At 40.7% G+C, this 12,808-nt stretch overlaps 2 protein-coding genes across 3 annotated transcripts in view; one reads left to right on the top strand and one right to left on the bottom strand.

Annotated features, from left to right (window-relative positions):
• RAB3GAP2 (RAB3 GTPase activating non-catalytic protein subunit 2) overlaps positions 1-3,675 on the top strand; it is a 103,775-nt gene extending 100,100 nt beyond the window's left edge. For both annotated transcript variants that reach the window (XM_061382227.1, XM_061382229.1), the window contains 2 exons: positions 369-527; positions 723-3,675. In XM_061382227.1, the coding sequence (XP_061238211.1) occupies positions 369-527; positions 723-878 (315 nt within the window). In that variant the 3' untranslated portion in view covers positions 879-3,675. The remainder of the gene's footprint in view (positions 1-368; positions 528-722) is intronic.
• Positions 3,676-3,916: 241 nt separating this feature from the next.
• Positions 3,917-12,808, bottom strand: part of IARS2 (isoleucyl-tRNA synthetase 2, mitochondrial) — a 44,000-nt gene continuing 35,108 nt past the window's right edge. The window contains exons 19-23 of the mRNA XM_061382230.1: positions 12,640-12,746; positions 11,337-11,482; positions 9,658-9,848; positions 5,525-5,669; positions 3,917-4,404 (exon numbers count right to left, since the gene is read on the bottom strand). Of these exons, the coding sequence (XP_061238214.1) occupies positions 4,262-4,404; positions 5,525-5,669; positions 9,658-9,848; positions 11,337-11,482; positions 12,640-12,746 (732 nt within the window). The 3' untranslated portion in view covers positions 3,917-4,261. The remainder of the gene's footprint in view (positions 4,405-5,524; positions 5,670-9,657; positions 9,849-11,336; positions 11,483-12,639; positions 12,747-12,808) is intronic.

The raw sequence follows: 12,808 nt of genomic DNA, 5'->3' as shown, positions 1-12,808 counted from the left end.
AAAAAAAATTTTTTTTAATAGAAACTAATCAAATTCCTGTTTGTGGCCAGTGTTTAGTATAACTCGTGCAGTATGTCAGACCTGTTTTATGCAGAGGGACAGAGCAGTAAACAGACAGGGTGCCTTCCTCCAAATGCAGTCTACTTATGGGAGCTGAGAAGCACGCTCAATTCTGGATTGAGCTGTAAATGCTGTGAAGAAAATCACTAAGATCATGTGAATAAGCAGAAGTAGAATAGGATGATCAGGGGTGACTTCTGAGCTGAGCCCCAAGGACAGGAAGGAGCCAGCCACTCAGAAAACTGGGACCCTTGCCAGAGGCAGAAGTAACATGAAGTCCGTACGTTTGTCCACGCTCCTCCCTGCAGGCCATCCTCCAGGTTCAGGACAAAGAGGTCCTGGCCTCGCAGCTGCTGGTGTTGATCGGGCAGCGGCTGGCGCACACCGTGCTCCGCACACAGACGAGGGAGGGGCTGGAGCTGCTCGCCAGGCTGCCCCCCACGCTGTGCACCTGGCTGAAGGCCATGGTGAGTGCTGGGCATGAGGGAGGCAGACAGCCACTGGAGGCTTTCTCTTATGCATTTTTAATAGTGGAGAAAAATGGGATTTTCTTAATTCTGAACAAAAGCATTTTTATTGGGAAATTACTCTCCTGCTAACTCTTAAGTAGCAATTACTTGGTTGTATGTAACTGATGGGTTATTTTTGTGTCCCATTTGCAGAACCCCCAGGATCTTCAAAACACAGAAGTGCCCATTGCAACAACAGCTAAACTAGTAAATAAAGTCATTGAGCTTTTACCAGAAAACCACGGGCAGTATAGTTTAGCCTTACACCTCACTGAAGCTGTGGAAGCCATATCTCTTCCTCCTTTATGACACTTATCTCCTGCAAACAGTCTCAAATTGTGTGACTCTAATATGAACTAGTGCATGGTTATTTTACACAATAAGATCTGGAATTTTACGGAGGAAGTATGTTTTTTTCTTTTGTAAAGTAAATAAAAATACACATTACTTTTAAAAAGTGCAGTCTTGGCTAAATTCCACCTTTGGTTAATACTGACAATAAAATATAAACAGGTATCAGTTATACTATCAATTTCTCTTGAAGCTGTTTTCCTGTTTATTTTTGATTTAAGCACTTAAGTAGCTTTATTGTCCAAATTTGCTATTTAAAACTGGTTATAATTTACAGATTATGTTCTTATAAGATTCTATATTTCGTACTCAAAATGTTATTGTAATTAAATTTAAATGTGTTCATGTGTAGTCCCCATCAGTAAAATGAGAGAACTGTCTCACTCTGTTTTAATAAATGTTGGGAAAATGCTTTTGTTATCATGCTTAATCCCGTCCTGGGGGACTGCCCCCTGGAGTTCTGGATGCTGACAGGCTCCTTTCCCAGAGGAGGTTATGCTGGTGCCATCAGAGGAGGAATAATGGGTTCAAGACCATCATATTCATCAGAATGGACACTAAGTAGAACCCTTAACCTGTTGCACTTGCCAAAACAGAAGCTGAGATGCAATCTAACCCAGCAAAATTAATTATAATGCAAGTTAAGATTTGCTTTTTGCCAGGATTCAAAATTGTATCCACATCAGGTAACTGTAAAAATGTATTATCTTGTAAAACTTATGTTTGAAAAAAGGGCAAAGATGCTAAAAATTTAAATCCAACTTTATTTTTCCTACAAGTGTTTAGAAATGTCTGTTTCTGGGATCTGGTCACGTTACCTGTTCTTAGGAACAGTATAGAAAATGCTCAGTGATGATACTACAGCTTAGCAAACCTACCTCACTGCTGGCTTGAGAGGATGAATACAACTAATTTTGTACCCTACAGTGCCTAGAGCAGTCCAAGTGCTGAATAATCATTTGTTGATTAAAACCAAATTAACCAAAACTCTGTAAAAAAAAGTACTTTGAGCTGTACAAATACCAAGTATTTATCAAGGTAAATCTTCGGAATGTAGCCATACAGCGCAATTGTTGACATGTCCTGGGTCACAGTTGTTACACGTAGCAACTCGCTGTGATACAAAAGTTTGTTTCTTCACTTCCTCAGGAAGAAGCCAGCTCTTGCAGTTGTGCAAATTTGAGGCGTTGTTTTCAGGAATATAAAGGAAAAGTCTGATGTCTGAGAATATCCCAATGTAAATTCTTTTTAACAGAGAGATCACATTCAAATAAGAACTGTCTAAAACCTGGTAATTACTGTTTATTTTAAATCGTGAGAGATTAATTTTTCAGGTGCCTTGAGTGTTTTGGGGTGAAGGCCCATGTGTCTGACCGAGGCATACGCTCTGCAGCAGTAACACTGAAAAAGGCCTCCAGGCGGTCCAGCCCCTCAGCCTCTGCTGGGATCGCTGGTACCCCATCCAGACACATTCACGTGATTTCTGAGTATCAGGCATTCTGTAGTCACTTGTTACACGCACTCTACAAGATGAGTTCTTTCCGTGACTTGTCTAGATACTCTGAAAGTAGTTCTGAACCTTGGAGGCTGGTCAGAGAAACTTGGAATTACAGGCATTGTTAAAGAGTAAATTACTCACTCTGATTCCATTATCACTTTGGGGGATATCTAACAAGCATTTTAGATAATAACACTGGTTGAACTTACTCTGATAGGACACACAATCAAATTTTGGGATTATTGAGAATATATTAATAAGCTGGAATACGGCTCCTAGGACCATAACAAATCACTGAGTCTCTAGTTAGATTTATACTCCTAAAATTTGCCATTGAGAGAATTTTAAAATTGAATTCTCAGTTGCATGGTTAAGAAAAGCAGTTAAATATTTTACTGTTTCGTTAAGGGCTTTTAAAATAAATCTGGTAGAGGAAAGGAAAACAAATACCTGTGTATACAGTCTGTAACCATGAAGAGCCACAAAGAACGGAATCAAGTTTCACACAGAACAGGCAGTTTCTGAAACAGGTGCATTGCACTTACTGCAGTTATTGGTGCAAAGCCGATTTACCAGTGAGTAGCTTTTTCTTAGATATACTCCCATCCTCATATACGTTTCCTTGTTATCATTAAGTAAGCATTCTGTACCTTCTTCAATTCTGTTGTAAATGCAAAGGAAGTCAAAAGGGTTCAAATAATCATAACTTCTGCATTACAAGTTGTGTTTAGATGTAGAACTAGAATATACAGGATAAATGCAGATGGAGAGAAATAATAGTACCAGGCTTCTAAATACGTCCTACTTGTGTAAAAAGAAAAATGAGGTATGGAGAAAAGAGTTTCACCTTTGTTATAAAAACTCAACTAGGGTCAAGGTAAACAGTTAAATTTAAATAGTTTTCTTGAAAAAAATGATTACAATTTAAAATCACAGAAAACTCATTTAATAATACTAAGCATACAGGGAATCAGTTCTCTTAGCAGTTATTGTGGTTCATTTCACTTAGGCAGATATTTTTAAAAGTACTCTATAGCAACAGTGAAAGCCCTCCCTCACCCTGATAGGAATGGATTTGTTATATTTCTGCTAAATAGAATTAACCATCCCTGGAAAGATTTTAATCCTATATGGAATTGTTTATTCCATATTATCTATTGTAATGTAAGTAGTCAAATTCTGTATATACTGCTATTTTCTGTGTCTGTTCATTGTTGTGAACTTATGTATATTAGTGAAATAAATTTTCAGCTTTCATGTTGTTTCCTTAACATTTATATAGTATTAATGTGTTTTTCCCCTCTTATATGAGACATATTTGGTGACTTTTTCTGATGTGCAGCCCAAAGAGCTAGCTGTTCTGAAAAGGTTGATGTTTGCTGTTAAGGCAGAATGAAATTACTCTCTTCATCTCCTAAGTGACAGACCCCTGCACTGTTGCTGTTCAAAACACATTTTTTTACTTGCTATTCACAACTTTTGTACCACCACCAGTCAGTAATTTTCCAGGTGCCTTTATTTTTAGACGTTATAGAACTTAAATACTGAGTGAAGAAAGTTTATAAAATATAAAACATTTTCCGCTCAGCATATTTGTAGGCAAGCATTTTCAGTGTTATGTTCTGAGTTAAGTCCATTATGGATCCACCTGCAAATGTATATGTTTCCATATGTATATACACACATTATTGTTTATCTAGTTACAGAAAAACACTTGTAGCTCTGACTTGGACTCATCCTCAATCTTGGATTTCTCTCCAGTACTGTAAACAACCCATCTAGACCCCTACTCAGTCCTGTCAGGAGGTTCTTGCTCAGAAAGCCATCGACACACACTGAGGTCCTACTTCCCTTTCACAACTTCTGCGCATCGGGGACACAGTGTGTCTGATGACTCAGCTGTGTACTTCCAACAGCGAGGGCATTTTTCCTTCGTAGTTGGCATGACAATTACTTTGTATGAAGACTCTTCACGAATATCGCCACCTGTGGAAGAAAAACATGTGGAGAGTATTCCTCACACTGCATCTCTGTATTTCTCCAGGTGCCCCCTTTTCAGAGCTTCCTCCCTGCCTTGGGAAATACTGCTTCCCTTACACATTTGTACAGAAACAGCCAAGATGGTAGGCTCACACAACCTGATGACTGGTGAAGAGGAATCTGAGACCCTGAGAGGCTGATTTTTCCACAGGTCATGGGAGTTCTGTACCTACTCAGGCAGAGCATGTCTGCTTGCTCTTCATCTGTGTCCAGTTCTGATAATTACACTGCCTCTCCTCTCCAGCTACATTCTTAAGAATTTTAAAAGAGCCAAATTAGAGGGACAACGAGCAGTGCCCCCACATTAAACTTCTTGGTTTGGACAAAAGGAAACAAACATTTGTCCATAATGAATAGACCTCAGACAGAAAATAAATCATTTTCTAGTCAGTGCACAGAGAATATAACATTCTGGAAAGCAGATTAATATGAGTCTACTACATGATCAGTGCTGCCAGGGCTCAAATTTAAACTGATGGCTATAGATGAGTCTCCCACCTCTTGCTGGTGCCTAAAAGCTACTATGAAATACACAGCATCACTGTTCCTAAGATATACTCATGTTGTTCTGTTAACGTTACTCAGCTTTCATTTCCATCAATGAGAATGAAGTAAGTTGACAAAAGATCCTCAAATCAAACAAATGCCTACAAAAGGTCTGCTTATAAGATATCACTGTGGGAATGAGTTCAATAAAACTTCCTTGACTCATTATGAGTGGCTACGATACTGTAATTTGGGGTGAGCATAATAAATTGTAGATTGAACATGAGAGGGATGGTAGGGTTGGTCAAAGGACAAGGACACAGGCCAACTGAGGCAAGGCAGACTGACTTCACATACGGTGACTATGACGTTTTCCCTCCTCTCCCTACCCCTGTGTTCCCAAGATCACCAGGTAGGGCACTTAGCTGGTTCAGAAACCTGGCCACTGTTTTCACTTTCTATAGAAAGATGCACTCACCAAGTGTGTATCTGCCTTTAAGCTGGAGATGACCTGTAATTATTGTTCAGTTGTCCACATACCATTGTTATCTGGTATTTGTTATCATTCTCATCTCCTTACCTTCTAAATTGATTAGAAATGTCCCTTTAAGCTCAGTCACATCCTCACTTATTCCTCGTGGTTCCTGAGAAAGCAAAGTTGTCTGGGACGCCATCATTAATTCATTCAACTGAGAGGTACTGGAAGTCTCCTCGGCTTGTAGCATCTGGGCATAAGTATTTGAAAGTTACTATCTAAATTGTTACCACAAAGGTTACCACAACAATTATAAAAAGACACTGCAAGTTCTTACGTTTGGTGAGGAACTCTTGGGACCATCACCTCCTGAGCTAATACTATTATATAAATCAAATCTTACTAGTATGAAAGCTTTTAACTAAAAACTCCTGATCAATAGTATCCATTGAGAATACAACTGTATGCCAGGCGCTTCACTTTACTACTACTACTGCTAAGTTGCTTCAGTCGTGTCCAACTCTGTGTGACCCCATAGACAGCAGCCCACCAGGCTCCCCCGTCCCTGGGATTCTCCAGGCAAGAACACTGGAGTGGGTTGCCATTTCCTTCTCCAATGCATGAAAGTGAAAAGGGAAAGTGAAGTCGCTCAGTCATGTCCAACTCCTAGCGACCGCATGGACTGCAGCCTACCAGCCTCCTCCATCCATGGGATTTTCCAGGCAAGAGTACTGGAGTGGGGTGCCATCGCCTTCTTCGAGGCACTTCACTTGCTAGATGCTAAATGTCCACCCATTATCTGTAACTCACAAAACAGCAACAGCATTTTTTTAATCCCCATTTTACAAATGAGGAAACTTGCTCAGGGAGGTTCCCAAACAGTAAGTGATGCGCTGCAATTCCAGCCGAGGTCTGTTAGCGTCAAAGCCCACACTTTATCCCTGTATCATGCTTCCTACAGGAGAGGGGTTAAGATACTATCTCAACAAGGATCTGCTTTTAGCGGTGCAGACCAATGGTGGCATCCTGAATAATGCTCAGAACTCTTCTGAAGCACACTGAATTGGGATATCTGATAAGCACTTTTGTACATTTTTCATTTTAATTCTGATCTTCAAAGTAAGTGCGTGAGCTAAGTAATACAAAATCCCTTGGGAAAAAAAAACCAACTCATGAGAAAATAGGAGATTCAAAGAGATTGCATTTACACCATTAGTAAGTGACAGATCCAGGACTCCATCAGACAGCCAGTTAGTATAATTTCTAAGGAAAAATACATTCATGTTTTTTTAAATCCTGAATTTTTTTTTTCAAGTATCAGTGATCCAAGCAAGGTGTACTGTTTTCAGCTTACTACTCAGAACTAATGACTCCAAGGCAACATGAGAATGCAGTAGGAAAGCTCAGTGCCAGGCTGGGCAGCCTCAGCCGAGTCACAGCCTCAACAGGCCTCAGCTTCCTGGCTCAAAAAATGGCAATCATGAGCTTCCCAACTTACCAATTTTAAAACGTCAATATCTTATCAAACTTTTGTTACCTGAGCAACCATCTTATACCTACTAGCTATTTCAAGCCCTGAATCTTAATCAACCTGATTACATTATTAAAAATTTAGATTGAACTTCCAACCAGCTGAGATGGTCATTTTTCAGTAGACTATAATACCAGTCAAATGTTAAAACATAAGTCACAAAACTAAGTTTTCTTCTCAAACATTAAAAAAAAATCTTGAGTCAGTATGTTAGGCTCTAAGTCAATCTGGTCAATCAACCCCTAAGATCTCAAGGGGAAACTTTTGATGGCCCTTTTGAAAATAAAAAATAAGATGAATGCTTTGAGATCACATGGTAAATTTGCTGGCGCAAATGAATTTTCTTCAGAACTCATGAGTAAAAGATGAAAAAAAAATTTTTTTGTTTTGAGTCTTGTCCAGATGGATAAAATTCTCAGAAAACCAGACCCTTAACACAAAACTCCCAATTTTTGTGTATTCAGATATTACTGCCAGGTGCTGCCTGTTGTCTAACTAGCCCTGAGGGCTCATGTTTCAAATAGAACTTTATTAAACCTTCCTGTCCCAACCTATAAAAAATAAGCAGCAACAGAGTACATGTTTTATAAGAGAAGAAAAAGGAAACACACAGAGGTTGGAAACAAAGAATCAGTGATTAGGATTAGAAGACAGAAATCCTAACTTACAAATTTTTTTTTTAATGTACTATCAAGACCATCCCCATGGAAAAGAAATGCAAAAAAGCAAAATGGCTGTCTGAGGAGGCCTTACAAATAGCTGTGAAAGAAGAGAAGCGAAAAGCAAAGGAGAAACAAAAGATATACCCATTTGAATGCAGAGTTCCAAAGAATAGCAAGGAGAGATAAGAAAGCCTTCCTCAGCTATCAATGCAAGGAAATAGAGGAAAACAACAGAATGGGAAAGACTAGAGATCTCTTCAAGAAAATTAGAGATACCAAGGGAACATTTCATGCAAAGATGGGCTCGATAAAGGACAGAAATGGTATGGACCTAACAGAAGCAGAAGATATTAAGAAGAGGTAGCAAGAATACACAGAAGAACTGTACAAAAAAGATCTTCAGGACCAAGATAATCACGATGGTGTAATCACTCACCTAGAGCCAGACATCCTGGAATGTGAAGTCAAGTGGGCCTTAGAAAGCATCATTACAAACAAAGCTAGTGGAGGTGATGGAATTCCAGTTGAGCCATTTCAAATCCTGAAAGATGATGCTGTGAAAGTGCTGCACTCAATATGCCAGCAAATTTGGAAAACTCAGCAGTGGCCACTGGACTGGAAAAGGTCAGTTTTCATTCCAATCCCAAAGAAAGGCAATGCCAAAGAATGCTCCAACTACCACACAATTGCACTCATCTCACAAGCTAGTAAAGTAATGCTCAAAATTCTCCAAGCCAAGCTTCAGCAATAAGAGAACCGTGAACTTCCAGATGTTCAAGCTGGTTTCAGAAAAGGCAGAGGAATCAGAGATCAAATTTCCAACATCCGCTGGATCATGGAAAAAGCAAGAAAGTTCCAGAAAAACATCTATTTCTGCTTTATTGACTATGCCAAAGCCTTTGACTGTGTGGATCACAATAAACTGTGGAAAATTCTGAAAGAGATACAAATACCAGACCACCTGACCTGCCTCTTGAGAAACCTATATGCAGGTGAGGAAGCAACAGTTAGAACTGAACATGGAACAACAGACTGGTTCCAAATAGGAAAAGGAGTACGTCAAGGCTGCATATTGTCACCCTGCTTATTTAGCTTATATGCAGAGTACATCATGAGAAATGCTGGGCTGAAGAAGCACAAGCTGGAATCAAGATTGCCGGGAGAAATATCAATAACCTCAGATATGCAGATGACACCACCCTTATGGCAGAAAGTGAAGAGGAACTAAAAAGCCTCTTGATGAAAATGAAAGAGGGGAGTGAAAAAGTTGGCTTAAAGCTCAACAATCAGAAAACTAAGATCATGGCATCCGGTCCCATCACTTCATGGGAAATAGATGGGGAAACAGTGGAAACACTGTCAAGACTATTTTTTGGGCTCCAAAATCACTGCAGATGGTGACTGCAGCCATGAAATTAAAAGACACTTACTCCTTGGAAGGAAAGTTATGACCATCCTAGATAGCATATTCAAAAACAGAGACATTACTTTGCCAACAAAGGTCCATCTAGTCAAGGCTATGGTTTTTCCTGTGGTCATGTATGGATGTGAGAGTTGGACTGTGAAAAAGCTGAGCACCGAAGAATTGATGCTTCTGAGCTGTGGTGCTGGAGAAGACTCTTGAGAGTCCCCTGGACTGCAAGGAGATCCAACCAGTCCATCCTAAAGGAGATCAGTCCTGGGTGTTCACTGGAAGGACTGATGCTGAAGTTGAAACTCCAATACTTTGGCCACCTCATGTGAAGAGTTGACTCATTGGAAAAGACCCTGATGCTGGGAGGGATTTGGGGCACGAGGAGAAGGGGACGACAGAGGATGAGATGGCTGGATGGCATCACCAACTCGATGGACATGAGTTTGGGTAAACTCCAGGAGTTGGTGATGGACAGGGAGGCCTGGCGTGCTGCAATTCATGGGGTCGCAAAGAGTTGGACACAACTGAGCGACTGAACTGAATTGATTTACATCGACATCTTCTGAAACCAGATTTTACATGCAGCACTTTGATATGAACCCCATTTCAAAAGGAACAAACTGTGACTCACCTCCATGATCTCAAAAAGCAGCCCAGGCTCAATCACAACGATCACCTCATACTCAGCTGCATTTTTGCCAGGAATGCTTCCAAGAAATGAATCTCTCATTGCACACGCGCTTTCTATGGCTTCTTCCAGTCCAGGTTTCTTCCAGATAGAACTGGTTTTAATCCACCCAGTACGAAAAACACTCTTGGGTTCTTAAAAAAAAAAAAAGTTAAACCAATTTATATATATTTTTAAACTGTATATAAAACTCAAACCATCACACGTTTAGTATTCATGGGAAATAAGGATTGTTATTTGTGGGTAATAATTAATATGGTTGTTGTTCAGTTGCTACGTCATGTTTGACTCTTTGCAACCCCATAAGATGGCAGTGTGCCAGGCTTTCCTGTCCTTCACCAACTCCTGGAGCTTGCTCAAACTCATGTCCACTAAGTTGGTGATGCCATCCAACCATCTCATCCTCTCTCGTCCCCTTCCCCTACTGCCTTCAATCTTCCCCAGCATCAGGGTCTTTTCCAATGAGTCAGCTCTTCACATCAGGTGGCCAAAGTATTGGAGTTTCAGCTTCAACATCAGTTCTTCCAATGAACAGTCAGGGCTGATTGCCTTTAGGATTGATTGGTTTGATCTCCTTGCAACCCAAAGGACTCTCAAGAGTCTCCTCCAACACCACAGTTCAAAAACATCAATTCTTCAGCACTCAGACTTCTTTATGGTCCAACTCTCACATCCATACATGACTACTGGAAAGACCATAGCTTTGACTATATGGACCTTTGTTGGCATCCTAAATGCTTACCAAATATTTACATCAACATTTGGAAATGTAAACAAAGGACAAGATATACAGTAAGATCTCAGAAGATGCCCAGAAGAAACTAAAATAGAAATATCCCAATATTACACTAGATGTCTGTGGGTTATAAGATCAGGAGTGACATCCTCACTGTAAAATTTCTAATTTTCTGTAAGTTTAATGTAATCAGACAGAAAAAAAATTAGAAAACTATTCACTAGCAGGCACTATATGAAGACTCTTGAGAGTCCCTTGGACTGCAAGGAGATCCAACCAGTCCATTCTGAAGGAGACCAGCCCTGGGTGTTCTTTGGAGGGAATGATGCTAAAGCTGAAACTCCAGTACTTTGGCCACCTCATGCAAAGAGTTGACTCATTGGAAAAGACTCTGATGCTGGGAGGGATTGGGGGCAGGAGGAGAAGGGGATGGCAGAGGATGAGATGGCTGGATGGCATCACTGACTCGATGGACATGAGTCTCAGTGAACTTCGGGAGTTGGTGATGGACAGGGAAGCCTGGCGTGCTGCGATTCATGGGGTTGCAAAGAGTCGGACATGACTGAGCGACTGAACTGAACTGAAAATATATTTCTGACATTTATAAAGGTATATAAGAAAAAGTGACTTCTCAGTATAGCCAAGCTGCTAATATATTTCAGAAAGCATTTTAAAGTGGCTTGAAAGATATGCTGAAATTCATCCTAGTCCTCTACACACAGATGAGATGCAGAAACTACAGTTGCTGAACCGAGACGCATGGTGCCACAAAGCAGGCACTGTATTAATAGATGAGTGTGTGCCTCTTACTTGAAGCAGATAAAAGGAGATACTGCACCCTCAGCCAGGGTCTTTCTCACTCAGAGAACAAATCAATATTTCTTACCTTTAATATAGGGTATGTGCTGGAATACCTCTTCAGCCAAGTGAGGAAGAATGGGAGCAAAAGAGCGAACCATTACATCCAAAATTTCAGCTAATGCAGTCTGACAAGAGCGTCGTTTGGGATCATCTGCATTTTCACAATAAAGCCTGGACAAGAACAACTTACTGAGCAGTTGACAACATGCTGTACACAATCACGGCCAAGGTGGGACCGGCCTCAGGCTGAGCTTATTCTGAAGGTGCCTAAGCCTATGGCTCTGTCTTCTAATTAAAGGATAAAATATTCCATCATACAGCGCTTCTGACTACATCCTCTTATTCCACTTGACTCCTTCCAGGTGTGCTCACCTCCTCAAAAACTCAGAGCTATGCTATGTCCAATTCTGTTTTACAGATCGATAATAGCTAGAATCTAGACAACTCAGTGAACGGAAAATGAGTACGTCAGTTGATGGTATTTAAGATTCGAGTCCCCAGGCCTACAGTCTTCCCTGGTGGCTCAGGTGGTAAAAGAATCTGCCTGCAATGCAGGGCACCCAGGTTTGATCCCTGGGTTGAGACGATCCTCTGGAGGAGGGCATGGCAACCCACTCCAGTATTCTTGCCTGGAGGGTCTCCATGGACAGAGGAACCTGGCGGGCTACAGTCCATGGGGTCACAAAGAGTAGGACACAACTGAGCGACTTAGCAAGCATGCCGGCACCCCACCCTTACTTATGACCCTATCAGTACGTCAAGGGAAGGACTGGGATTTGTAATCCCAGTAGAAGGTCCCTGAGGTGCTGATGAGTAGGGCGGGCACTTCACACTGGCTGAGTTACTACAGGAGCAAAACATGAAGACAGTATGCAGCCTGCCTCTAAAAAGGCATCATTGATGTTATATGATGTTATTATATTAGTAATTACCTGAATACTTCTCCTGCCTAAAGGCCAGCAAACTCCTGGAAACAAGCACTGTGTTCATGCCCTCACAGTCACAGCTACTACTTATTGAGGACTTGCTTTGTCAAACACAGCATTGAGTATGCTACTCATATTGTATCTTTTCATTTCCACTTTCTGAGATAGGTATTATATCACCATTTTATGAATAAAGAAACTGAGATTATAGGATAAATTGCCTCAGCTCATCAAACTAGCAAGTAGCAGGGTGAAACTGCCCAATCAGACTTGACTCAAGAATCCAACTTCTTAATAATGGCCCAGGCCCCCCACTGCTGGCCTCTGCTTTCCAACATTTGCCGAGCAGAGTAGACAGTCAAGCACTGTTTGTTAAGCATTTGAATGTTCAGTCATACATACCTGTCTTTGATTATGCTGAAATAAAAATTGGAGAGTTCCCTGGTATAAAATGCTTGTAACAGCCGAACAACCTTTCCAAAGTCATACTGCTTATATGAATCATTAATCTAGGGAACAAAACCAAAATAAATTTGGAAGCTGGGATAAGCAAATAAAAATGCAAGTCGTC

This window comes from Bos javanicus, chromosome 16 (assembly GCF_032452875.1).
Source record: "Bos javanicus breed banteng chromosome 16, ARS-OSU_banteng_1.0, whole genome shotgun sequence".
NCBI classification, from domain to species: domain Eukaryota; kingdom Metazoa; phylum Chordata; class Mammalia; order Artiodactyla; family Bovidae; genus Bos; species Bos javanicus.
Note: the sequence above shows the minus strand (reverse complement) of the source record. Positions and strands in the feature narration are given on the sequence as shown.